Below are 27,722 nucleotides of genomic sequence, written 5' to 3'. Positions count from 1 at the left end.
ATGCTTAACCACCTGAGTCACCCGGGCGCCCCTGCTACCTCTTCTAATTCAAGTCTCTCTTCTCTTAGCACAACAGTTGATACGGATTCTCTTCTCGTGTGTGCCCCTTCCCTTTTTCTAAACAACTTTGTCTTTTTGTCATGTATTTTTTTCTTTAACTTTCCCCATATTTGTACCTTGTCTGTGGAAACGTATAACATGAGCTCCTGCCTGGTAGCTCTGCAGGGGTGGGACATCATCGTAGGTTTTTTGTTATATTTAGATCCCTTCCTTCAGTGTCTTATGAAGCGAACACTTCATAACTGCTTGGGGTTGGGTAGACTGGTCGTCAGTAATGGAATGACACCCTGGTGAGGGTGACTGCAGGGAGAAAAGTGGCAGGGGACAAAACTTACAGAATTGCGTATTGAGGAAAAAACGATCTCTGCCACTGATACAGGATGATAAACTGTGACCGTTGGCTGTTGGGTCCCAGGGAATAAATATTTGCAAACGCTTTTCCCAAGACCACAATTCATGCCTGCCCTTGGCAAAGACGTGACCAGGAAGGGCACTGGGCCCAAACACTGTTCTCCTCTAATGTGAAACTGTAGTTCAAAGCCTCCAAGTGTCGACACTCAATAAAAAACAAAACAAAGCCAAACGCGAAGGGATGTTTCTCTGAAATGTAGTGTGTCTGCGTGAAGCTAGACTGAAGTGTGTGAGTTAAAGTGTCTAGAGGAGTCCTCAGACAGTGAAAGTGGAAGCGATAAAAGTGTGACATGTGTAATGGTTCAGGTGGCAAGAGATTAAAAAAATTGTGGAAAGAGGAAAAGCTAGGAAAAAAACATAAATAGCTAGTACTTGAATGGTGGCAATAGCCTTAGGAAAAGCCATGTTACGTAGTGAAAGTGGGAATTAGAAAATTACAGTGGATCTTAAAGATCTCAAATGGGATATTTAGAGACAAAACATGTAGTGGGAGTCCATGTTTAATCGTTTGAGGTTGATAGGAAGGGAAGTGTTTTTTATACTCTTTACAGAATAGCTCTCAGTGCCATCATGACAAGGAAGCAAGAGGTGCCAGGGACCACAGTTCTCATCCCAGAGGGTAATTTTTAGCTACTTGGTCATGTGCACCTGCCTAAAGGGTTAAGACTTCTTACCATTTCCTGGCTCTCCAGCCTCCCCATAGCCTCTGTGTCTTTTCTCTGTTACACTTGGAGTCACGTCTCACTAAACATATCAGGTAGACAAGATGAGATGTGGTCAGGAAGCTTCTGGTATTTCACTTGTGGTCAGTACAGTAAGTGTTTGAAAGAGCATGTTGGGAAATCAATGCATTTCCCTGCTGTCGGAGGATTGCGCTTCTTTGTTCAATCTCAGTTAGTGTTTGCTTCTGAATGTTAATACAAAATCCAAAGTCAACAAAATAGTGGTTGTAAGGAGAAAGTTTATTTGCATTTTGCTAGGTAGCTGCTAACCAAGCAGGTTTAAAAATGTTTAGCAGTTTCTGTAGTACTTATAATTGATATTACCAGAGGAAAAAAAAGCCTAATGTATCTAAACTGACCTCTAAGATACAGTTAAATCTACCTTTTACTTTGTACAATTTGTTTTTGTTGTTGTTGTTGCTGTTTTTCCCCCAGGGAATGTGGTTTATGTAAATATTTAGAAAATGTTAACAGGAAAGCTGTTTTTAAAGAACAGGTTTTTCCCCCCATTATTTTGCTTTAATTCCAGTGTAATTAACATACAGTGATAAATTAGTTTCAGGTGTACAATACAGTGATTCAACATTTCTGTACATTACATTACTTCAGCTCCATTGGTTAAGCATCCAGTTCTTGATTTCGCTCAGGTCATGATCTCCTGGTTGTGAGAGTGAGCCCTGAGTCGGGCTCTGCACTGGGCAGGAGCCTGCTTGAGATTCTCCCTCTATGTCTGCCCCTCTCCCACTCAGCCTTGCTCACACCCTTTCTCTCTCTCAAACAATCCAAGAAAACAATTAAAAACCCCAATCGTGTACATTACTTAATGTTCATCCTATGTGTTCTCTTAACACCCCTCACCTGTTTCATCCATCATCCATCCCACATCCCCTCTGCTGACCACCAGTTCTCTGTTTTTGAGTCTTCTTCTCTTGTCTTTTTTTTCGTCGTTAAATTTCACCTACATGATATCATAGGTTATTTGTCTTCTTCTGAGTGATTTCTCTCACTTAGCATTATGCCCTCTAGATCCATCTATCCTGTTACAAGTGGCAAGATTTTATTCTTTTTTTATGCCTTATATTCTATTGTACATATACCATGTCTTTTCTACCCATTCATTTATTGATAGGCACTTGGGTTGCTTCCATATTTTGCTTTTGTAAATAATGCTACAGTCACATAGCGGTGTATATATCTTTTCAAATTAGTGATTTGTATTTGGGTAAATACCCAGTAGTGCAATTACTGGATCATATGGTAATTCTATTTTTAATTTTGTGAGGAACCTCCATACTGTTTTCCACAGTGGCTGCACCAGTTTGCATTCCCACCAATGGTGCATCAGCATTGCTTTTTTTTTTTTCCACATCCTCACCAACAGTTGTTGTTTAAAGAAAACAAAAATAGTTTTTAAAATGTTTTGTTTATTTTTGAGACAGACAGAGACAGAGCATGAGTGAGGGAGGAGCAGAGAGAGAGGGAGACATAGAATCTGAACCAGGCTCCAGGCTCTGAGCTGTGAGCACAGAGCCTGATGCGGGGCTCGAGCTCACCCACTGTGAGATCATGACCTGAGCCAAAGTTGGACGTTTCCCCACTGAGCCACCCAGATGCCCGTAAAGAAAATAAATTTTGAGGGACACCTTAAGAAGGCATGGACATTGGTGTATGGTTTTCTGCCATCTTGATGGTGTTTACTGACTTTGAGGAGGTATCTTCTTTTAAAGAAATATCTATATAACAGGTCTAGTAACTGACATTTGATGAAACCCACACAGAGTAAGCAAGTGACAAAATAATTTTAAATGACCCCTTGGTTGTTTAGGGCCCGCACCGGGAAGCCCCGGCCCTGGTGCCAGACTGCCCAGTGTCCAACAGCAGCCCTGCCACTAGCTGTGAGAATTTGGGGAAATGACTCCCTCTCCACGACTCCGTTTTCTTCTCTGAAAGATGTGACAACAGCATTGTAAGGCCCTTAAAATACAGTACGTGGCACCTCGCAAGCATTATTTAAACACATCTTATATGACAGTGTGCATTTTAATTACATCGTTTTGCTTGCAAGGAAAGCTGTATGACGCCGGCATGCAGAAGGATCCACGTGGGGCAGAAGACAAGGCAGGAGGCTAGTGGAGATCCAAGGTCAGGCTCCTCAGATAGCTAAGCCTTGTGGAAACTGGTGGTGAAAGTTCGTTTGGATTTGGGTGGGGAGCCTGGACTGAGCGAGGAGGGCTGAAGGACCTTTACTGTCCTGCTTGCCGGTGATGTGATCCTGTTCCAGTCCACTTCTTTTTCTTCTGTCTCCCTATTGGTTTCCTCCCCTTGCTGATAGTTTTTGTTCACTCCTAATTTTGCCATGGTGACTTCAATCTGCTGTGCCCCAATTCTTTTCCGGAGGAGAAGAGAATGTGATGAGTTCAAGGCATTAGTTTGAGGTAGGACATTCCTGTCAAAGGAGATGTCTGCCTGTGGGATAGTTGCCCTGGGAGCAGGTCACCACTACGGCGCGAGGCCACCGTGTCGGGGGTCGCTGGGTGGTGTGGCAGGCAACATGGCTGCCATGCGCAGGACAATCACAGTAACTGGTACATTCGGTATAATTTACTATGACTATTATTATCATGAAGTGTATTTATTTTGACGGAAACAGAAACAGCTTGAGTGGGGAGGAGACGGAGTCCCCAGCAGGCTCAGCACTGCCAGCTCAGCACGATTAGGGCCACGAACTCGCAAAACCGTGAGATCATGATCTGAGCTGAAATAAGAGTTGGACGCATAACTGGCTGAGCCACCCAGGTGCCCCTGGCAGAATTACTAAAGGTGTGACCTGGAGGGCCTCCATATGGATATTCTTGTATCGAAAGAGCCTACGTGTAGGAGGGGAGAACAAATAAAGAGGGCACACGTTTTACTTCTGTTTTTCATATCTGCACAGTCTCTTCTAAAACATTTCCCGGTGCCCAGCAGGCGGAAGTAGTGTTATCTGCGAGCAGAGACTGCTGATAGGCAGTAGTTAATTTCTGACTCCTCTCATTTTCTGCTGAGGCAGGGAAATTGCTTTACATTTAGTATTTGCTTTATTGGACAAATGTTTTCAATTTGGAGGTACTTTAGGATTCTCTTAGGGTTCTAGAATTTTGTTTTATCTCTAGTCATATAGGAGGTTTAATGGGGGGAAATAATGGAGTATTTGTATTAAAAACCCACAGTTCTTAACCTGGTAACTTTGATTTTTCACAGCTTTTGACCGTATTTGGGAATTTTCTAGAGAAACCGGTTGTCATGGAAATCTTCAGCCCACATTATAGCACACTAGTGCTCATGTTTGACGTGGAGTTGGATATGTGTAAGCAGTTGTATAATGAACACGTGAAGCAGGTAAGTAGGGGGGTGAAGTTGAGCACATCCACAGCATCATTTTTGTGGGTAATGACCATCAATTGGGACTTGATTTAATGATACCTAAAGAGTAGATATGGGCCCTAAGCCTTTTATGCCTTTATTTAATTGGTTTCTTTATGCAGATGAACTTGGCTTAGGACCATAACCCTACTACTCAAGTTCTTAACACATACGTTTTATGTGTTTGTACTGTAAAACTACCAAAATGAACAATTGCTTACAAGGTTGGATGCACTCTGATTACATATTTCCTTTCTTCCTCTTCACCAAAATATCAATTTGCAGATTGAACGTGGAAATGTAGTTCTCCACAGGAATATGCCTTTTACCTCAGGCAACATCAAATGGGCTAAAGAGGTCCTTGAACGACTTCAAACGTTTTGGTCCAATTTTGCATCTCTCCGGTATTTGTAAGTTATTAGGCTTATTTCACGGTAAAACCATCCTAATGAGACAGGCAATTTTTATGGGGGTCAGCGAGCTGTTCATTTTAGCACTTACAGAGTCTTTGCCCTTACATTTGACTCTTACTTGGCTCAGTTCGTTGAGAAGGATTCATCCTCATGATTTTAAAATACATTCAATGGGACTCTTAAAACTTCATCTCTTTAGGTCCATGCATAATTTCTTTTCACTTTTCGTTTTCACTGACAATACGTTGGTAGCTTTTTGTTACTTTTCTTCAGTAACTAGCACTCCTTTTATTTTGCAGATTTTCTGTACCTGCCTCTCTTCTTTGTAGGAATTGGGAACTTTCTGCTGTTGACATTCAGTTACATCTTTGGAGTTCCATTAATTTGATAACTGTCTTTTAAGGCAAAGACAATTCATAACCATTATTTGGCATTTATTGTTTCTATTCCTGTTTTTATAGTACATTTTTTCATACTTTCTATTTTATATTTTACTGTCAAGTAGTCAAGCTGAAATCTAATATGTAGAAAAATCGTATTCCTACAGATTCTTGGAAAGTCCTGATGATGCCCTAGTTTATCAGAAGTATACTGAAATGACAACTTTGCTAGACCAATTTGAAAATTCTATCTATGATGAATGGAAAAGTAACGTTGATGAAATCTGTGAATTCAATTTGAATCAACCCTTGGTTAAATTCAGTGCCATAAATGGTCTTCTCAGTGTCAACTTTGACCCAAAGGTAGGGGTTTGATATTTTTAAGTTGTTTCATAGATAGCATTTTTATTACAAGTAAATCTCTGATGCTTCCAGCCATTTATATTTAATTTTGGGAGACTGTCCGTGCCATTAGGAATATAACTGAAAACTTAAAAAAAAAAAAACTTATTTTTGAGAGAAGAGAGAGCACCAGTGGGGGAGGGGTAGAGAGAAAGGGGGACAGAGGATCTGAACTGGGCTTCACTCTGACAGCAGCCAGCCCGAAGCGAGGCTCAAACCTACGAACCACGAGATCATGACGTGAGTTGAATTTAGACGCTCAACTAACTGAGCCACTCAGGTGCCCCCTGAAAACAACTTCTAATAGGTTGTAGTTTTAGAGATTGGTTTCCCAAATGCTGTATTAATTACTGTTTATTTTGCCTTGTAATTGCCACTTCTACCTTCACTGAATAATGAGTTGAGAGTGGGGTCCATTCCATTTTACCTTTGTGTTTTTTGATTCCAGCATAGTGTCTGACGTGTGGTAATACCTAATGTTAGCTCAATTGAATGTAATTATAGTCTTTATCAGTTTTCTGGCTTGAATTTTATTTGCTTTTGGTTCACTAAAATTTTATCACAGAAGTTAAGGTTTGGGGAGTTGACAAAATGTATGGAATGAGAGACCTTTTTTAAACCTTTGGGTGGATAATGGTAAATGATTTGTCATAATATCTTTCAAAGGGACAATAAACTCTAATATGTTAAATTAGTAATTCTTATAAAATAGTTTTCAGAAAAACACAAAACAACATATAAATGCCCCAAATAGTGTGAACAGATAAGGGGCGCCTGGGTGGCTCAGTTGGTTGAGCGTCCGACTTTGGCTCAGGTCATGACCTCGCGGTTCATGAGTTCAAGCGTCGGGCTAGGGTTTGTGCTGACAGCTCGGAGCCTGGAGCCTGCTTCGGATTCTGTGTCTCCCTCTGTCTCTGCCCCTCCCCTGCTCACATTCTTTCTCTCTCTCTCTCTCTCAAAAATAAAGATTAAAAAAAATTTAAAAAAAAATGAACAGCTAAGTAGTATCCAGGATGAAATTTACCTTTATTGAAGAGAGATCATTTTTATTTTATGATAAACCACATAACAAAAAGAAATTTCATAAATTCTCTGAGGAAGTTTATTTTCTCAAAACTTCATTACATGTTATGTAATTGATAAGAATGTAATAATGAAAACACAGAAAGTTTAATAGAAATTACCTATGGTTTGCTTATATTTATATATAATGTACTCTCTGTGCATATATTTGCTAAATGATATATATGTAGGCATATATGTATTTTAACTTATTTCCAACTTTGAGAGCTTGGCAGGAGACACAAAATAAGCTTTTTCTTAATGTTTATGTATTTTGAGAGAGAGAGATAGGGGGAGAGTACAAGTGGGGGAGGGGCAGAGAGAGAGAGAGAGAGAGAGAGAGAGAGAGAGAGAATCCTAAGCAGGCTCTGTGCTGTCAGTGTGAGTCCCATGCAGGGCTTCATTTCATGAACCATAAGATCATGATCTGAGCCAAAATCAAGATTTGGCTATTTACCCAACTGAGCCATCGAGGCACTCCTAAACTTTTCTATTTACCTAAAAGAATGTGCTTTACAGGAAAGGGCAAACATATAAAAATATCTATTTGTGAGTTGCTTTTACAAAAAAATTAGTCAAAATTTGGCTAATTTTTTAGATAGTGAAGATTATATACTGTTTTTTAGTGATTTCCCTTTCATGTCAGTTGTATTGTATACCTAGGTAGGAAATGGGCCTCACTGGATTTTATTGTCATAATCTGCACCCAAATTCTGATCTGTTGCCCTGAAATAGTACAGAGAATAGCATCACTTAGTTATGTTTACAAACCTTAGCACATACATGTATAAATACATGACCTGGAGAACTGAGGGTTTCTTTCATCCCTAATTTCATAAAACCAGCTTACAGAAACTAAATTCGTGAGAAGTTCCAGGGATAATTCCTGTGTTTATACCTGAAGGGATGATAAAAACACAGACTATATGTTACTAGTTAACCTGTGGTGTAACAATCTAAGGGAGTCAACTGGTCTACCTTAAAAAGGTGTTGTGCAGTCTTTTCCTCAGAGCCTGTGATTCAGAGGTGTAGTCATTTCTGCTACATGACATATGCCTTCCTAAAAATCACTGCACTAGGAAAGATTGCACTGTAAAAAGTACTGGGCTTATGGGGAAAATGGGGTTAGGGCTGTCATACTTTAAAAGCTGTAAGCAAGGGGTGCTTGGGTGGCTTGGATGATTAAGTGTCTGACTGATGTTATCAGCTCAGTTCATGATCTCATGGTAATGAGATCCAGCCCCATGTAGGGTTCTGTGCATAGTGTGGAGCCTTCTTGAAGTTCTTTCTCCGCCTCTCTCTGTCCCTCCCTCACTTGTTCTTTCAAAATAAGTAAATAAACCTAAAACAACTGTAAGCAATACATTAAAGAAACAGGAATGTAGTACCTCAAGATCATAAAAGCCATATATGAAAAACCCACTGCTAACATCATCCTCAATGTGGAAAAATAGAGCTTTCCCCCTAAGGTCAGGAAAACAAGGATTTCCACTCTCACCACTGTTATTCAACATAGTGTTGGAAGTCCTAACCTCAGTAATCAGACAACACACACAAAAAAGGCATCCAAGTCAGCAAGGAGGAAGTCAAACTTGCACTTTTTGAAGACAACATGATACTCTATGTGAAAAACAAAAGACTCCACCCCAAACTGCTAGAACTGATCCATGAATTCAGCACAGGATTCAGTCACAGGATATAAAATCAGTGTTTAGAAGTTGGTTGCATTTCTATACACGAGTTATGAAGTAGCAGAAAGAGAAATCAAGGAATCGATCCCGTTTACAATTGCACCAAAACCCATAATACCTAGGAATAAACCTAATCAGAGAGGTGTAAGATCTGTACACTGAAAACTATAGAAAGTTAATAAAAGAAATTGAAGATTTCCAAAAAAAAAAAAAAAAAGAAAGGAAAAACATTCCATGTTCCTGGATAGGAAGAACATATATTGTTAAAATGTCAATACTGTCCAAAGCACTCTACATACTCAATGCAATACCTATCAAAATAACACCAGCATTCTTCACAGAGCTAGAAAAAATAATCCTCAAATTTGTATGGAACCAGAAAAGACTCCAAATAGCCAAAGCAATCCTGAAAAAGAAAACCAGAGCAGGAGGCATCACAATTCCAGTCTTTAAGCTGTATTACAAAGCTGTAATCATCAAGACAGTATGGTACTGGCATAACAGACACATAGATCAATTGAACAGAAGAGAGAAGCCATAAATGAACCCACAAAGGTATGGCCAACTCATCTTTGACAAAGCAGCAAAGAGTATCCAATGGAATAAAGACAGTCTCTTCAGCAAGTGGTGCTGGGAAAACTGGACAGCGACATGCAGGAGAATGAACCTGGACCACTTTCTTACACCATACGCAAAAATAAACTCAAAATGGATGAAAGATCTAAATATTAGAAAGCTATTAAAATCTTAGAGAAGATAACAGGCAAGAAATTCTTTGACCCTGGCCACAGCAACTTCTTACTAGACATGTCTCCATAGGCAAAGAAACAGAAGAAAAATGAACTATTGGGACCTCATCAAGATAAAAAGCTTCTTCACGGTGAAGGAAACTATCAGCAAAACTAAAAGACAGCTGATGGAATGGGAGAAGATACCTGCAAATAACCTATCAGATAAAGGGTTAGTATCCAAAATCTATAAAGAACTGATTAAATTCAACACCCAAAAATAATTCAGTGAAGAAATTGGTAAAAGACACTTTTCCAAAGAAAACATACAGATGGCTAACAGACACATGAAAAGATGCTCAACATCACTCATCATCAGAGAAATACAAATCAAAACCACAATGAGATACCACCTCACACCTGTCAGAATGGCTAACATTAACAACTCAGGCAACAATAGATGTTGGTGAGGATGCAGAGAAAGAGGATCTCTTTTGCACTGCTGGTGGGAATGCAAACTGGTACAGCCACTCTGGAGAACAGTTGGGGGTTCCTCAAAAAATTAAAAATAGAACTACCCTATGACCCACTAATTGCACTACTAGGTATTTATCCAAGGGTTACAGGTGGGATGTTTCGAAGGGGCATATGCACCCCAGTTTTTATAGCAGCGCTGTTGACAATAGCCTAAGTCCGGAAAGAGCCCAAATGTCCATCGACTGATGAATGGATAAAGAAGATAAAGAAGATTGTGTGTGTGTAATATTTCTCAGTAATCAAAAAGGATGAAATTTTGCCATTTGCAACAACATGGATGGAACCTAGAGTGTATTATGCTAAGTGAAGTAAGTCAGAGAAAGACAACTATCATATGACTTCACTCATATGTGAAATTTAAGATACAAGACAGATGAACATAAAGGAAGGGAAGCAAAAATAATATAAAAACAGACAAACCATAAGAGAGTCTTAAATCCAGAGAACAAACTGAGAGTTACTAGAGGCAAGGTGGGTGGGGGGGTAGGCTAAATGGGTAAGGGACATTAAGGAGGACGCTTGTTGGGATGAGTACTGGGTGTTATATATGAGTGACGAATCAGTAAATTCTGTTCTGGAATTACACTGTATGTTAACCAACTTGGATGCAATTTAAAAAAAAAAAAAGAGGGAAAAAAACAAAGAGGCAAACCAAGAAACAGACTCGTAACTAGAGAGAACAAACTGATGGTTATCAGAGGGAAGGTGGGTGGAGTCATGGGTGAGGTAGGTGATGGGGATGAAGGAGTGCACTTAATGTGATGAGCCCTGAGTGTTGCACAGAAATGTTGAATCACTGTATTGTACACCTGAAACTAATATCACACTGTGTGTTAATGAATTTAAATAAAAATTTTAAAAAAAAGGAATGTAGGGAAAACAGCATTATTTTATACATTTTAAATGGCTAAATAAATAATATGTAGCTACCACAGTAAATATGACTTTCCCTTGACAAAGACCTGAAGTTTGCTCATGGAAGTAGGTGTTGGAAAGGTTGCAGTTTGTGTGTTACTGTGAAGTGATGGAAGGAGAGTTCTCTGATACCAGGCAGAAAGTTGTACCCCCCTCCCACCCCTGCAGGTGAGTGGGCGTGGCTCCTCATGCGTGAATGAACTGAAGTACTTGGTGGCTGTTTGCATATGAGCATTTTGTGTATTTCTAAATGATTTTTTTAATTAAAAAGTTTTTTTTAATATTTATTTTTGTGAGAGAATAAGAGTGTGAGCAGGGGAGGGGCAGAGAGAGAGGGAGACACAGAATCTGAAGTGGGCCCCAGGCTCTGAGCTATTGGCTCAGAGGCTGACAAGGGCTTGAACTCACGAGCCAAGTCGTGAGGTCATAACCTGAGCCGAAGTTGGGTGCTTAACTGACTGAGCCATCCAGGCGCCCCTAATTTTTAAAATTTTTATTGGAGAGCATGAGGGGCAGAGAGACAGAATTCCAAGCAGGTTCCACACTCATTGGGGAGCGGATGCGGCTCACTCCTATGATCCTGGGATCATAACCCAAGCTGAAATAGACACTCAACCAACTGAGCCACCCAGGTGCTCCGTGCCTATTTCTAAGCTTTCCAGTTGAGTTGGGTGCGGTTTTTACTTTTACCTGGTGTTTCTTCCTCATGAAATTGCAGATAAGCATAGACAAAATAGGTGGTATCCTCACTTTGCTAGTGTATCAATCACATTGGAACACATTTATGTTTTCAAAACAAACATTGTAACAGGAAGAAGGTACTGGGAAAACATTGAGGTCCGTTTAGGGCCTTCAGTTTCATCTGTCCATGTGCATATGTTGCTGTCTTTTGCTTAAATTCTTTCCCTGACTGTGGGCCATAACCAGTGATAGATACCTTTATTATTTATATTTCCACATCATAAGGAATGTATGGTTGTTACGTGTATGCTTAAAAAGCGTGTGAAACAGCAGCCTCAGTCAGTTAAGCCTTGACAGTTTGAGAGTATTGTAACCATTGGATGAAATTTTAAGTGTTGGGATTTTAATGTGTGTTGAAAGAGAATGCTCTTCTTAAAATACATAATGATCCTTGATTTTCTTTTAAAAGCTAGTGGCTGTATTGAGAGAAGTGAAATACCTTTTGATGTTGAAGAAATCCAACATACCAGATTCAGCTTTAGCCATCTTCAAAAAGAGAAACACTATTTTAAAGGTTAGTGTTTTTAGGGTATTTTTTGAACAGAAATATTTTTTTTACTTGTGTTTTTCTTTTTTTATTTTTTTGAGAGAGGGAGAGTGAGCGTGAGCTGGGCAGAGGGGTGGAGGGAGAAAGAGAATCTTAAATAGACTCCACATTCATCATGGGCCCCGAATGCAAAGCTTGATCCCATGACCCTGGAATCATGACCTGAGCCAAAATCAGGAGTCAGATGCTCAGCCGACCGAGCCACCTACGCACCGCTGAACACAAGAACAAGTGTCTTGATTTGTAATTATTAACATGTAGACCAATAGTACTTTGATGCCTTTAAGATACATAGCTATAACATATTTGGCCCTTTTTGTTTGGGGATTTCCTTTGCTCAGTACATTGGAAACCTTGAACTTCTTGTGCAAGGATATAATCAGCTGAAGCAGACTCTTCTGGAAGTGGAATACCCTCTGGTTGAAGAGGAGCTGAGGGCCGTGGATGAGCAACTAGAGGCAGCCGCGACGTCGCTGACGTGGCAGGATGACTGCTGGGGATACATCGAGAAGGTGCACACAGCGACGGCGGAATTGGCACACAGAGTTGAGCGTGCGCGGAGCAATGTTAAAGTGATCCAGCAAACCATGAAGGCGTGGGCCGAGTGTACGCTTCTGCCCAGGAGGGAGCACCGAAGGGAGGCTGTCTTTACCTTGGAGGACAAGAGTGATTTGTTCTCTAAAAAGTACAAGCGAATTCAGGAAGATGGCTGCAAGATACATAACTTGGTGGAGGTAATTGCTTTTAAGGTTTTGAAATAGATTGAAGAGCTTTTCAATTAGCTGAGAAGGCAGCAGACCTACACAACCTTATAATGTAGGATTGTTTTATTAGGGCTGAGAGAGCTTTATGTGTGGTTTTGTTAAGCATTTAAAATGGAGAAATTTGTCTTGCTCGCCTATTGGAATGTGAGATACTTTCATGAAACACAAAGGCTAGAGAGGGGATCCTTGTGTTTGTCATAGCTACATGCTCTTGTGGCAGCTGTCCATAGCTAGCATTGTTGGTGGGGTGCCTGTGTCAGCCGTCTTGTCTGCATCATCTCCTGCCACCCTCTCAGCCTTCTAAGGGTGGTGATAGTAGTCACTCTTTTTTTTTTTTTTAACAAGTATTTGAATTTTTAAAACTATTCTAGAGTTGTCAATTTAAGAGAAAATAAAATAAAATAGAACAAGGCAGAAAAATAAAAGTAACCAAACAAAAAGTCCCTTATCTGTTGGACCTTATATTCTAGTTGGAAAATAGAGACAATAACAAAAACAGAATAAGTCAATTGGTCATAGGATAAATGGTAAAAAATAGAGCAGGTAGGATACGGAATCATTGGTAGGGGAGGTGTACTTTTTAAAATTCTAGTTAGTTAACATTCAGTGCGATATTGATTACAGAGTAGGATTCAGGGATTCATCACCTATGTTCAACAACCAGTGCTCATTACAGCAAGTGCCCTCCTTAATGCCCATCACCCATCTAGTCCGATTTCCACCCTCCTCCCTCCGTCAACCCATAGTCTATTCTCTATCATTAAGTCTTTTGTGATTTGTTTCCTTCCCTGGTCTTTTTATTCCCCCCGCTTTCCATATGTTCATCTGTTTTGTTTCTTAAATTTCACATACGAGTGAAATCATACGGTATTTGTCTTTCTCTGATTTATTTCGCTTAGCATGATACATTCTACTTCCATCCACATCATTGCAAATGGCAAGATTTCATTCTTTTTGATTGCTAATATTCCATTGTATGTGTGTGTGTGTTCGTGTGTGTATCACATTTTATTTATCCATCATCAGATGAACATTTGGGCTCTCTCCATAGTTTAGCTTTTGTTGATAATGCTGCTATAAACATTGGAATGCATGTACCCCTTTGAATCTGTATTTTTGTCTCCTTTGGGTAAATACCTAATAGTGCAATTGCTGAATTGTAGGGTAGTTCTAGTTGTAGTTTCTTGAGGAACCTCCACACAGTTTTCCAGAGTGGCTGCATCAGTTTGCATTCCCACCAGCAGTACAAGAGGATTCCCCTTTCCCACATCCTCACCAACACCTGTTGTTTGTTGTGTTGTTAATTTTAGCCATTCTAACGGGTGTGAGGTGGTATCTCATGGTTTTGGTTTGTATTTCCCTGATGATGAGTGATGTTTAACATCTTTTCATGTGTTGGCTGTCTGGATGTCTTCTTTGGGAAAGTGTCTATTCATGCCTTCTGCCCATTTCTTAACTGGGTTGTTTTTTGGGTGTTCTGTTTGATAAGTTCTATATTTTGGTTATTAACCTTTTAACAGATAGATCCTTTGCAAATATCTTCCCATTCCATAGGCTGCCTTTTAGTTTTGTTGATTTTTTACTTTACTGTGCAGAAGCTTTTTATCTAGATGAAGTCCCAGTAGTTTATTTTTACTTTTGTTTCCCATTGGCAACATGTCTAGTAAGAAGTTGCTGTGGCCAAGGTCAAAGAGGTTGCTGCTTGTGCTCTCCTCTAGGATTTTGATGGTCTGTTGGACATTTAGATCTTTCATCCATTTTGAATTTCTTTTTGTATGTATGGTGTAAGAAAGTGGTCCAGTTTCATTCTTTTGCCTATAGCCATCCGGTTTTCCCAACACCATTTGTTGACGACTGTCTTTTTTCCACTGACTACCCTTTCCTGCTTCGTTGAAGATGAGTTGACCATATAGTTGGGAGTCCATTTTTGGGTTTTCTATTCTGTTCCATTGATCTATGTGTCTGTTTTTGTGCCCATACTATATAGTACATATATTATAGCTTTGTAATATAGCTTGAAATCCAGGATTGTGATACCTCCAGTTGTGTTTTTCTTTTTTAGGATTGCCTTGGCTATTCAGGGTCTTTTGTGGTTCCATATAAATTTTAGGATTGTTTGTTCTAGCTCTGAACAATGTTGGTAATATATTCATAGGGATTGCATTAAATGTGTAGATTGCTCTGGGTAGTATAGACATCTTAACAATGTTTTTTCTTCTAATCCATGAGCATGGAAGCCTTTTTCATTTCTTTGTGTCCTATTCAGGTTTTTTCATAAGCGTTCTATAGTTTTTGGAGTACAGATCTTTTACCTCTTCAGTTAGGTTTATTCCTAGGTATCTTACCGTTTTAGGTGCAATTGCAAATTGGATCGGTTCCTTGATTTCTTTTTCTGCTGCTTTGCTAGCGGTGTATAGAAATGTGACAGATTTCTTCACATTGATTTTATATCCTGTGACTTTGCTAAATTCATGTACTGCTTCTAGCAGTTTTTCAATGGAGGCTTTTGGGTTTTCTACATAGAGTATCATGTCATCTGTGAGTAGTGAAAGTTTGAGTTCTACCTTGCTGATTTGTATGGGGGGGTATTTTATACGAAGCGGTTTGAAACACTTTCTTAATAAGGTAGCAGTTCTGCATTGAACCAGAAGGGAAAGAGAATGAGCCAAAAAGATATCAGGAGAAGGATGCTGTAGGTAGCAAAAGTACAGAAGTTTGAGGAAAGAACACAGTTGGCCTGTCCCAGGATCAGTTAGAGAGCCAGCATGCCTGAAGCAGAATTCATAAGGGGAATAGTGGTAGCTGATAAAAGCTTAGAAGGGACTAAGGATCCATCATAGGGGATGGACAGGCCATTATGAGAAATTTGGTTTGTACTGGGAGGTGAAATGGCAGCAGAGACTCTCTGTTCCAAGGCTTGGCCTGTTGACTGTAAATCAGAGGTTGGGGAGCAAGGAGGTTTTAGGAGGTAGAGAGACCATTAGGAGATTAGTTTAATAATTCAGGCAACAATGGCTTGGGTCAGAACGGTAGTGATAGAAGCAGTCATGCTGGATGTATGTTGAAAGTGGAACCACCAGGATTTGCTGTGGTGAGTCAGGAGAGAGCGATGTCAAGGATGAGTTGAGATTTTTTGGTCTGAGCAACTGGAAAATTGGAGTTTCCCTATAGTGATATGGGGAAGACTGTGAGAGAGTGGATTTTGTATGAAGAGAGAGCCTTTGGTTTGGGCCATGTTAGTGAGAGAGGCACGCTCAAGGGGATATTTTGCATAGGCTGGCACTGCAGTCGAGTCTGGACTTTGGGGTTAGAAGTCTAGGCCAGTGACACAGAGCTGAGAGCCGGGAGCATGTATGTCATATGGGAAGCCACAGACTTACCTGGGTTCAGGTAGGGATTAATTGTAGATAGAAGAGAGGCCCGAGGACTGACCTTGAAGTCATCCCTGAGGCCAGGGAGGAGGGCAAGGTCCAGCACAGGAAGCGGAGAAGGCCAGTGAAGTAGAGGGAAAATCAAGAGAGATGCTGTCCTGGAAATCCCGTCAAGAAAGGATTTCAAGAAGGAGGAAGCGTTTGACTTTGTCCCATCCTGATTTATGACCGGAAAATGAGGGCCGAGATTGGCAGTCAGATTTTGCACCATGGGAGCCATTGGTGACTGTGACAGAGCTAACTCAATAGAATGGAAGCCAAATTGGAGCGACTGACGAGAATGGGAGAAATGGGACCAGAAATCCTCTAAATTGAAGAGCTCTAGGGGGTGGGAACTGAAAACTGCACAGTGCCTGGGGCGTGTCAGGGATGGGGAGGATTTTATTTTATTTTGTTTTGTTTATTTATTTATTTACTTGTTTTTAAATTAAAATGGTTTTTTAAAAATGTTTATTTTTGAGAGAGATAGAATGTGAATGGGGGGAGGGGCAGGGAGAGAGGGAGACACAGAATCTGTAGCAGGCTCCAAGGCTCTGAGCTGTCAGCACAGAGTCCAACATGGGTCTTGAACTACTGAACCGTGAGATGGTGACCTGAGTAGAAGTCAGCTGATTAACTGACTAAGCCACCCAGGTGCCCCATTGTTTTGTTTATTTTTGATTAAGAATTTTAAAAGTTTATTTATTTATTTTGAGGGAGGGAGGGAGAGGAGGCAGAGAGAAAATATGTGAGTGGGGGAGGGGCAGAGAGAGAGTGCCTGTGCGAGGGGGTGCAGAATCCCAAGCAGGCTCCGTGCTGTCACTCAGAGTCTGATCTGGGGCTCAATTTCACGACAATGAGATCATGACCTGAGCTGAAATCAAGAGTCATATGCCTAACCAATTCTGCCATGCAGGTGCCTTGGGAAGATTTTTTTTTTTAAGTTTATTTATTTTTGAGAGAGACAGAGACAGTGTGAGTGGTGGAGGGGGAGAGAGAGAATCCCAACCAGAGAATCCCACCGACAGTGCAGAGCCCGACATAGGACTCGATCTTGCGAACTGTGAGATCATGACCTGAGCTGAAACTAAGAGTTGGACTCTTAACCAACTGAGCCACCCAGGCACCCCTGGGAGGATTTTATTTTTAATGCTGGTTGATGTTTTGGGGTGATAGAAGTTGATTGGAATGATCTAGGAGAGGAGAAATAATGACTGAGGAAAGTCTTGGAAGGAATGGGATTGCATACATACGTGGGGATGTTGGCTGTAGACAGGAACATGGGCAGCTAATCTGTAGTGACTGGAGAGAGGACAGCAAAGTACAGGGTTGTGGTGCTCACAGAGGGGCAGCTCTGGTGAGGGGAATGTGGGGAAGTTCATTTTTCATTCTTCATAAGGAAAAAAGAACAGGAACCAAAGAGCAAATTCAGTATTTCCTTCTGAGTGCATTTGTTATATGGAATCTCTATAGATAGACACGGTGCTCAGACCAGAGTCAGGCTGTCCTGTTGAAACAAGACCACAGGGAAGGTAGAGGGCCTGGTGGGTTACTGTGGCAGCAATCTAGGTGACAGATGGTGGTACCTGGACCGGGGAGGTGACTGTGGAGATAATTAGGAGTGGTTGGGTTCTGCATATATTTTAAATTAAGTAAAACAAACAGAATTGGATGTGGAACATCAAAGAAGGAGGCTATTCTAAGAGTTTGGTGCCCATCAGCTGGAAAGATGAAGTTGCAATCCATTCAGACATTCAGGTGGGAAAGGCTGTGTGAGCAAGAGGACAGCTGAGAAGAAAAGATGTCAGTCTTAGACATTTAAAAAAATGTTTCTTTATTTTTGAGAGAGAGACAGACAGACAGACAGTGTGAGCAGGGAAGAGGCAGAGAGAGAGGGAGACACAGGGTCCGAAGCAGGCTCCAGGCTCTGAGCTGTCAGCACAGAGCCCAACACGGGGCTCAAACTCACAAACTGTGACATCATGACCTGAGCTGAAGTTGACGAACAGACTGAGCCACCCAGGTGCCCCTAATGTGAGGCATCTGTCAGATGAGGAGGAGTTGTGGCAGCAGTTGGATTTACTAGTTCTGGAGTTTGGGAAAGGGCTGTAAACTGGAAGTGCCCGTGAAAAAGAAGTCGGTGGCCATGACATTTAAGCTCATGAGATCCCCAAGAGCTGTGTAGCTAGAGAACAGAAGTAAGTCAAGGGCAGGTCTGTGGGGAAACAGGGAGGAGGAAGAAGAACCTTAGGAAACAGGGAGGAGGAAGAAGAACGAGCCCAAGGTGCAGAAAAGGAACATGACACAGTAGGAGGAAAACCAGGAGAGGCTGGCGAATGAGGATGAAGACACAGAGTGAAGAAGGGGTGTGAAGGAGAACACACCTGCTCACCAAAATGTGACGTGTGGAGCACTTGATATGCTGTGTTGAGCGTAGTGTAGCAAAAAAAGAAAAACATTAATACGGGTTTCAAAGTTTCTTTTGGCTTCCAAGTTTGCCTGAAGTTTCTAAGTTTTAATTGTCCTTACTGATAACAGCTTGCTCGGACAGGCTTTGTCGCGGCTTTCTTTCTTTGATTGCTGCCTGTATGAACATTCTAGGGCTGCGGTAACAGAGTACCACAAATGGGGGGCTTGTAGTGTCAGAAATGTATTCTCTCACAGTCTGAAGGTAGAAGTGTGAAAGCAAGGTGTGGGCAGGGCTGTGACGTGTTTGGAAAAGACCTGCCCTCGGGAGTCCAGAGGTCCTGTTTCTAGTTCTAGCTTAGTTGCTAACTTCCTACCCCTGTGACACTTGGTATGTCTTAGGTCTTTGTTTTTATGTCTTTAAAATGAAGAGACTTAACAAGATGGTCTTTAAGGATTTTTGTGTTTTCGGCTCTATGATCTATATTTCTTCTTTCTAGTGCACACAAAGGAACTGAGACTGCTATGTACAATTGCCCAGGATGTCTACTGCACAACTCCAGGGTAGTGGGTCACATATACTACAGATATATACGGATATGAATAGTCCACCTGGATGCGCAAGATAGCATTTCTCAAAGGAGAGGCCCTTAAATTTGCTTGAGGGCAAGAAATCCCTCAAAGAACTTTCTAATCTTGGCCCATTTTTATCACCTCTTTATTTCTGGTTCTTGCAAGTAACACACACCTTTGAATCCTGGATCATATACCCACAGTAGCAAAAGATCAAAAAAAAAAGCAAAGAGTATAGTCTGCCTTGTAACCAGCTCTTATTCCAGGGTCTCCTTTTGTCTGTGCTCTCGTTTCTGAGTTGGGCCTCTGCTCTCTGGACTGTAATGCCTATGTAACCTTTGCCACTCAGAAAGGTGTCTCTGGAATCAGCCGTGCTGCCCACCTGATCTTTTCAAATCTGTGTCCCTAGGTCTGTCACACTGTATGCCCCACCTCTAGCAGTCTTGATGCATATCTGTGTCCGACCCCGTCATGCCCTACTGCCTATTCATCATTCACACTCGGGAGATGTTGAAGTAGAAGAACTTAATATTGTTGAAGCACAAAGAGAGTTTCGACTTCACCAAGCCTGTTTTCCCCAAGCTGGGTTACTATTCCGTAGGCGACTTATAGGTGCTTTGCACAAAGTGTTCTTTGTGTTTTGGTTAAACCAATGTAAGTGAACTTATAATAGTGGAACAGTGAATCTCCAAGAAAGGCCTGCAGGACAGAGCGCTTTGCTGACTTAGTGACCTTGGATGTTCCAGAACAGTGTTCTCTGAAGGGCCAGTTTGGGAAACCTACACCTTGAGCCCTGGAAGACCATGTCCTAGGCCCCTTGGAGTTAGGGACAGAGCAAGAACTGGAGCCTATGTCCAGGACATACAGAATGTGTTCGGAACTCAAGAATTTCTTGTTCGTATTTGAAGATGCAATTTTCATAATTATTTTTCCTTTAAAGAATGACTTTTGAATGTATTTTGTAACTGATACAAATGTCACAACAACTGCTTCGATCTTTACTATTTAGCTTAAGGTTCTACAACCTAGCATTTAAATGTTCCTGACTTGTGCAGGAGCAAAATATTTTTTTAACAAAATATTTAAACGTAAAGCTTTCATTTTTGTACTCACTGTTGTTTATACTCCTCTGTTAATATTTACGTTTGTAGGAAAACAGGAAGCTCTTCAGAGCAAATCCTTCTCTGGATACGTGGAAGATTTATGTAGAATTCATTGATGACATTGTGGTGGAAGGCTTTTTTCAAGCTATCATGCACGACTTAGATTTCTTTCTGATGAATATGGAGAAACAACTGAAACCTGTGCCGTTTTTTCAAGCACAGATGATCCTCACGCCCCCTGAGATTCTGTTTAAACCTTCTTTAGAACGAGAGGCTGGGGATGGCTTCTATGATCTGGTGGAGGGAGTGCTATGCAGTAGTTTCAGAATGTCTGCCCAGATGAAGCGGGTGGCAGCACATCTGGAAATCGCCAATTATCAGGTATTTTCTTTGTAAATGGGTATTTATGTTTTGTTAATGATTCAAACATACATTGAGGTAATGGGGAACACTAGGAAATGAGACGCTGGGAAACGACAACACGGTTTTTGATTGATTGTGCCAACTGCTCTCCCATTGAAGAATTTCAGTGAGTAAGTTCTGTTGCATATAGTTGATGAAGCGAGGTTGCTTTTAATAAACGTTTGGCTTTCCTCTCATTTAGAATGACATGGAGAATATGTTAGGCCTGGCAGAAGTCAGGCAGGAGATAATGAACAGAGTGGCAGACGTCATCAACAAAGTCTTGGACTTTAGAAATACTCTGGACACATACGCTTACCTCTGGGTTGATGACCGATCTGAGTTCATGAGGCATTTTCTCCTGTATGGCCACAGTATGTCATCTGAGGAGACAGATGCTCATGCAAATGAAGAAGTCCCTGAACAACCACCGACTCTCCAACAGTTCAGAGAACAGGCAAGGAAAACCATTAGTGTTTAAGGTACTTCTTTGATTTTGACTGAACTGTTACAGTCATTTTTTTTCTAATTATAGATTGACATTTATGAAGCTTTGTATGTTCAGATGAGCAAGTTTGATGACTTCAGAGTGTTTGATAGCTGGTTCAAGGTGGACATGAAGCCCTTCAAAGTGAGCTTGCTGAACATTATTAAGAAATGGAGCTGGATGTTTCAGGAGCATCTTTTGAGATTTGTCGTAGACAGGTAGCCTTCTTTGCTTTGGTATTTGGAATTACAACTCTGAACAGCTGACTGCTTTCTAATATTGAGATCAAAATTTCAAGAACATTAAAACTGCCGGTTTCTTAACAGAGATAACGAGTGATGTTTAAATAGGTAAATAGTGACCATAAGATTCTATCAGAAGTCTTCTAAAGGTTTTAATGAGCTTAATTTGGGTTTGCATGTCTTTGTGTGTGTGTGTGTGTGTGTGTGTGTGTGTGCATGTATATTTCTGTGTATTTAATAGTCTGAACGAGCTACAAGACTTTATAAAGGACACAGATGCTGGACTTCAGAGAGATTTAAGTGAGGGTGATCATGATGGTTTGGTTGATATCATGGGGCATCTTCTGGCGGTAAGAAACCGACAGAGAACTACTGATGAACTCTTCGAACCACTAAAACAAACCATCGCACTCTTGGAAACCTATGGCCAGAAGATGCCTGAGCAAGTCTATATTCAGCTGGAGGTAAGCGCACTGGTAAAATAACCACAATTAAGTTGAGCACCTACTTTAGCCAAGCTTTTTACATCCCCTCTCTTATGCCATCCTTTAACAACGTACACTGTAGACCCCTGCTTGTATTTTACAGGTTAGGGATCTGAAACTTAATGAGTTAATAAATTTTTCAAAGTCACATAAATCGTAAAACCAGCCAGCACAAATCTAGGAGTGTTTCATGCCAAAATACTCCATATCAACTGCTGTTCTTCACTGCCTTCTTATTGGACGGTATTTAGGTAACGGCCTCAGAGGTGCTCTTTGGAGTTCCACTTTACCTTGACTTTAAGACCTGAAATATATTCCAGTTCTCTTTCATTGAAAGCTGTCTGTCCGTTGAGAGGAGTCCTAGTCTTTGGAAGCATATTATGGATGCTTTAATAAAGAATAAAGCACAGGGGGCACCTGGCTGGCTTAGTCAGTTAGGCGTCGCACTCTTGATTTCTGCTCAGGCTATGACCTCACAGCTTGGAGCCTGCTGATCTCTCAGAGAGATTTTTTCTGTCCCTCTGTCTCTGCCCCACCCCCACTCTTGCTCTCTGTCTCTCAAAATAAATAAACTTAAAAAAGAATAAAGCCCAATTTGGTTGGAGAAATCACTGTTTTCTGAATAGGAGTTGCGTGTTGTCCTCCTGTTTCTGTCCTTTGGAAAAACTTGGTGGCTGCTCTCTGCCCAGTGCTGAATAAAGTTGTAGTAGTTAGAATTAAAACCACGAATCAAGAGCTCACAGTTCCCATGCCTATATCGGAGTATTGTAGATCGTATATTTGCATCATCCACCAACTTCCAGGATGGACTTAGGTTTCACCTTGTACATGTGAATAGTGGACACATTAATGTAAACACACTTGTATTAAATTCTAGCTCAGCGAGTAGAGTGTGGAACCCAGACGTAGATTTGATTTTGAGTACCGTACGAGTTCATCCCATCTGCTTGTCTCAGAGCATGCTCCCTCTTCAGGAAAATATCTCTCCAGATCCCTTACATTTAACATTGGTACTGTGTCCACTTCCCCCACTTTTTCTTTTTTTGAGGTGAAATGCACCGTTCACATGACATAAAAGTGATCATTACAAAGTACATGGCATTTAATATGAACATAAGGTTGTGTAACCACCACCTCTCATCTCCATACCCTTTCATCACTCCGAAAAGGACGTCCATGCCTATTGGCCTTCTTTGCCCGTGACTTCTCCCTTGCACTCTGCCCCCAGTCCTTGGCCCTTGCTAGTCTTCTGTTTCTATGGGTTTACTTCTTCTAGATACTTCCTACATGGAATTGTACAATACAGGGTATTTTGTGTCTGGCTTCTTTCACTTGGCATAATATTTTTGAGGTTCGTTCACATCGTAGTATGTGAATGCTGCTTTCTTTCTCATGTCTGAATAATGTTACATTGTATTTATATCTACCACAACTTAAGTCTTGATGGACATTTGGGTGGTTTCCATCTTTTGGCTATTATGAGTCGTGCTGGTGTGAACATCGGTGTACAAGTAACTATTTGAGTACCTAATTCCTTTTTTTTTTTTTTTTTTTTTTTTGAGTACCTGCTTTCAGTTTCTTGTGGAACACACTTAGAAGTGGAATTGCTGGGTCCTGTGGTGATACTAAGTTTAACTTCTTGAGAAACTGCCAAACTTCTTGTAGCAGCTGCTGCATTTTATCTCTCTCATTTTGTTTTGTGAAGATTGAATGCAGCAGTGTATTTACAAGCGTTATCTTGATTACAGAGACCATAAAGAATTAATATGTATGGATTGTTAAGTTCTATTTAACTATATAACTGCAATGAGAACTGAAACCTAGTTAGACACGGAGTGCGGTAAGATGTGGATACGGACACGCATAGCAAGAGTGAGAGATGAGATAGTTGTGGGGCACAGTGTAAATGTTTGTTTTTAGAGAGCTTTGGATATTCTTTCAGCCGAATCTTGGATCTTAATATATAGAGAAACCAGTGGTAACACAGATCATGTAACCATGGCTTCTAGAATTTCTGTTTTAAGAGTTTGGCTCATTATTTGAGGTTAATGCATTATTGAAAACACTGGGCTTTTTAATATTTCGAAAGTGGGCTACACTTTTAGCTATGTGTGTGCCTCCATCCAGAGGAAAAATAAGACTTAAAAGTACCACAAAATACATGTGGAGGATAACAGTGCCCCAATCTTATTTTAATTAAAGTAGTTTGTGATACTGTTTCCTCCTCATAATCATTAACAGTTATAACATTGTCCAGATACTAGCCTGTGCTTGGTTCTGGGCTAAGAAGCCCCTCCTTGTGGCTGTGTCCTTACTCACTATCTACAATAAGGTCTGAGGCTAGACTAAACTTTAATGTATAGCTTTTATTAAGTCCCTTCCTTGTTAAGAAGCCTTCAATGACTGCCTTTAGTTTCTGAATACTGTCTCATTTCCATACAAGCCCCACCCCAACCTGGGCTGCTAATCTTACCTGGCAGGATCTCCAGGGAGCTCCTGCTCATCTCTGCCCATTGCAACCCTGATATTACTTTGAGCCACAGAGTCACTGCTAACTCATTTTGGGAATCATATCAGTTAGACTTTGGAGATCATCTGATCTTTTGGTTTTCAATGAAAATCTATTTTTATCAAGCAGAAGCTTTTTTGGAATCCTAAATATGAAGCAGGTAACAGCAGGTCTGGTGTAGTCAATAAGGGTTAAGGGGCACAAGCCCAGGGATGTGACTTTTGCACCTGTTACTCCGGAAAGGATTCCAGGTGATATTTGAGTTCCATGGAATCGATGGGAAAAGGCAAGGTGAGACTGTACGGATGAGGGTGCTGAGTTTTGATGAGAAGGGTGGAGGAAGTTGATGAAGGACAAGGACGTTTAGAGCCCAGGTCTCTTGGTTCCTGGTCTGTTCTGGCAATTGCTGTCAGGAAAGTTGCCTTCCAAGAATTTTGTTTCCATAACCCCTAGACCTCCTGATTGAAGTTAACACATTCCGTCATATGGAATAGTTCTTGGGAGCTCTCATTCACTCTGATGGATTACAAAACAGTTTAAGTGGAAGAACGTATTTTATCTTTGTGGTACCCCTCCCCCCACGTGGATACAGTTGACACTTAGCACAGCGTCCTTCTCATAATTGGCAGCTACCCACTCAATCATTCATTAGATATTTATTGAGGGTTACAAATAGTCTTTAGAACCTTTGTTTTTGCTCTCGAGCTACACAAGTAGAGTCCCCTAGGGGTGGTTTTGTATGACACAACAATTTCAGTGTCCCAAGGAGATCAGAGAAACAATGCTCAGTTAGTCTGGGCACAAGGAATGCTTTTCAACAGTGGTTCTCTACAAGGGCTCTTCAAAGAAGATAATTTGTTGACCAAATAGGTTGTCCTGTTTGCACTGTAGTCAGGGAGTACAGAGTTGAGTTGCTACCTGGACTGTTTATTGCCGGTTTTGTCCTACATCAAGTAGGAATTAACCTTCTCTTCCCTTGGCTTCTTTTTACTTCAGAAATCCAGGAGAGTTACAGTGAGCCTAACCTAAAGGCTCAAACTGTCCCTTCAGAGAAAGGACACAAGGAGCTTTGGAAGCTAGAGGAAAACATGGGCTTAGATTGATTCACGTTTTCCTCTCTGTCCCACCAGTTTCAAACAATCTTTCTCCACTTGCTAAATTGCTAAATCTGGCTCTTTTTCCACTTGTTACACAGCAAGGAAATCCTTTCCAGAGTGCTTTAATTTTATTCCCTCAACAGCAAAACAATTTGGAGATTGGTGTGTATTTTGAAAAGATTTTCGTTTATTCTGAGAGAAATCTTAACACCAGACGACAGCCCTGGTTTATATTTGGAAGACATGGATCCACTGGCACCAGGGGGTCAGCCTGGCTCTGAGCCTTCTGGCCACTTGAATCTTTCTGGGGATAAGCATCTTCTCTTCTGGAAGAATGAGATGTCCTGGGTTCATTCAAAGAGGCTGGGATCATGGAATCTTGTGGAGTGGATTGGATTGAAGCACTGAGGTAATTTCCCATTTGCACCTTTGTGTTTACAGGAATTACCTGAAAGATGGGAAACGACCAAAAAGATTGCAGTGACTGTCAGACATGCGGTCTCACCTCTCCAAAATGTCGAAGTCATGCTGCTGAGGAAAAAATGTATTTCCTTCGATGTAAGCTAACTACCAAGTTTTGTGGGTATTTTTATTGGTATTCCCCCCCCCCCATTTCTAAGAAAGATTTTACAAGAATAATTGAGGCTGTTGTTTGAGATTCACTGTCAGATTTTTTTCTGTCCACATCAGGAAAAGCAGGCCGAGTTCAGAGAGAGATTCAGACTCTATGCTCCTCTCCGTTTTAATACAGAAAATCCGTACACTGTGCTTGATAAGGTAACGCTGATCTCAATTATTTTTTGCTACAGTAGTTATTTTAGAAAGTCAAATTAGATACTGCGATATTTTGCCTTAGTTTTGCGGTTAGTTATCGCAGTTGAGAATTAACTATTTAAAACTGGTTTATGAACCTTTCTCCCCAATAGTGATTTAAATCCTGTCTCCCAAAACCGCCATCATTATCAAAGTAATCATGTTTGTGAAAGTAACAAAAATGACTATTTTTAAGCACTGACTATATATATGTGTCGAGAACTTTAAGCATATTACTTCATATTCTTTCTTCCAGTTCTTACAATATCCCCATGATACAGCTTCTGTTCTCCTTTTTTCAGCTAAAGAAACCATCGTGTGTAATTAAGTAACACTGGAGATTACAGTTAGTGACAGATTAGTGTTAAAATTCTACCTCTCTAATTTTTTTTAAAACAGGAATTTTAACCGTTTTGTTGTTTACCATGTGATACTTGGCTAGTGACTTTTAACCATGGTTAAAGAAAGCTTATAACTGGGGGCGCCTAGGTGGCGCAGTCGGTTAAGCGTCCGACTTCAGCCAGGTCACGATCTCGCGGTCCGTGAGTTCGAGCCCCGCGTCGGGCTCTGGGCTGATGGCTCGAGCCTGGAGCCTGTTTCCAATTCTGTGTCTCCCTCTCTCTCTGCCCCTCCCCCGTTCATGCTTTGTCTCTCTCTGTCCCAAAAATAAATAAAAAAAAAAAAAAAAAAAAAAAAAGCTTATAACTTATTCCTAACTCTGGATAGAAATATTAGTCCTGCAGTCCTCGTTCGTAATGAACTGCATTATTATAGTGAACTCTTAAGAATGAGTATTATGGGCAAATAATCCAAAATGGTGAATAGTTTGCTTGAGGCTTGAAAAAAATGTTTTAAAAGTTTATTAGAGGTGTGTGTGGGTGGCTCAGTTGGTTGAGTGTCTGACTTTGGCTCAGGTCCTGAACTCACGGGCCGTGGGTTTGGGCCCTGCATTGGGCTCTGTGCTGATGGCTCAGAGCTTGGATCCTGCTTGGGATTCTGGGTCTTCCTCTCTTTCTCTCTGCCCCTCTCCATCTCACGCTCTGTCTGTCTCTCTCTCTCCCTCAATCTCTCAAAAATAAATAAACATTTTTTAAAAATGAAAAAAAAAAAAGAAAAATAACAGAAATTCTTAACCTAGCATCTAAAATAAGAAATGAGTTGGTGAGGTTTAGATTCAGGAACGGTGAATCTTTCTGAGATCTTCATGGAGACTTCCATCCTCTTTTTACTTCATGCTGGAGATGGTCTTTACTCCTTAGACTGGTATAAAACTTACAGCTTGTACCTCTCTGTCCAAATTGTAGATTGAATTTAGTTATAACTGCCTTAAAGCCTTTCAGAAAACACCATTCTGTAGCAGATCTTCTTTTTTCACTTGGCTAAAGAAAAGTGGTTAATGTATTCACTGTGGGTTAGAATA

At 40.8% G+C, this 27,722-nt stretch overlaps 1 protein-coding gene across 2 annotated transcripts in view; it reads left to right on the top strand.

The window, feature by feature from the left end:
• The window catches only part of DNAH11 (dynein axonemal heavy chain 11), a 352,527-nt gene that overhangs the window by 56,623 nt on the left and 268,182 nt on the right, over window positions 1-27,722 (top strand). The window contains exons 10-20 of one of the 2 annotated variants that reach the window (XM_086694493.1): window positions 4,434-4,571; window positions 4,881-5,005; window positions 5,556-5,751; window positions 11,874-11,978; window positions 12,353-12,745; window positions 20,316-20,648; window positions 20,872-21,126; window positions 21,205-21,374; window positions 21,640-21,862; window positions 25,931-26,047; window positions 26,180-26,266. In XM_086694493.1, the coding sequence (XP_086550619.1) occupies window positions 4,434-4,571; window positions 4,881-5,005; window positions 5,556-5,751; window positions 11,874-11,978; window positions 12,353-12,745; window positions 20,316-20,648; window positions 20,872-21,126; window positions 21,205-21,374; window positions 21,640-21,862; window positions 25,931-26,047; window positions 26,180-26,266 (2,142 nt within the window). The remainder of the gene's footprint in view (window positions 1-4,433; window positions 4,572-4,880; window positions 5,006-5,555; window positions 5,752-11,873; window positions 11,979-12,352; window positions 12,746-20,315; window positions 20,649-20,871; window positions 21,127-21,204; window positions 21,375-21,639; window positions 21,863-25,930; window positions 26,048-26,179; window positions 26,267-27,722) is intronic. The other variant, XM_086694494.1, reaches the window with a different exon arrangement.

Source organism: Puma concolor, chromosome A2 (genome assembly GCF_028749965.1).
Source record: "Puma concolor isolate L17-30 chromosome A2, mPumCon1.1.hap2, whole genome shotgun sequence".
Taxonomy (NCBI): Eukaryota; Metazoa; Chordata; class Mammalia; order Carnivora; family Felidae; genus Puma; species Puma concolor.
Note: the sequence above shows the minus strand (reverse complement) of the source record. Positions and strands in the feature narration are given on the sequence as shown.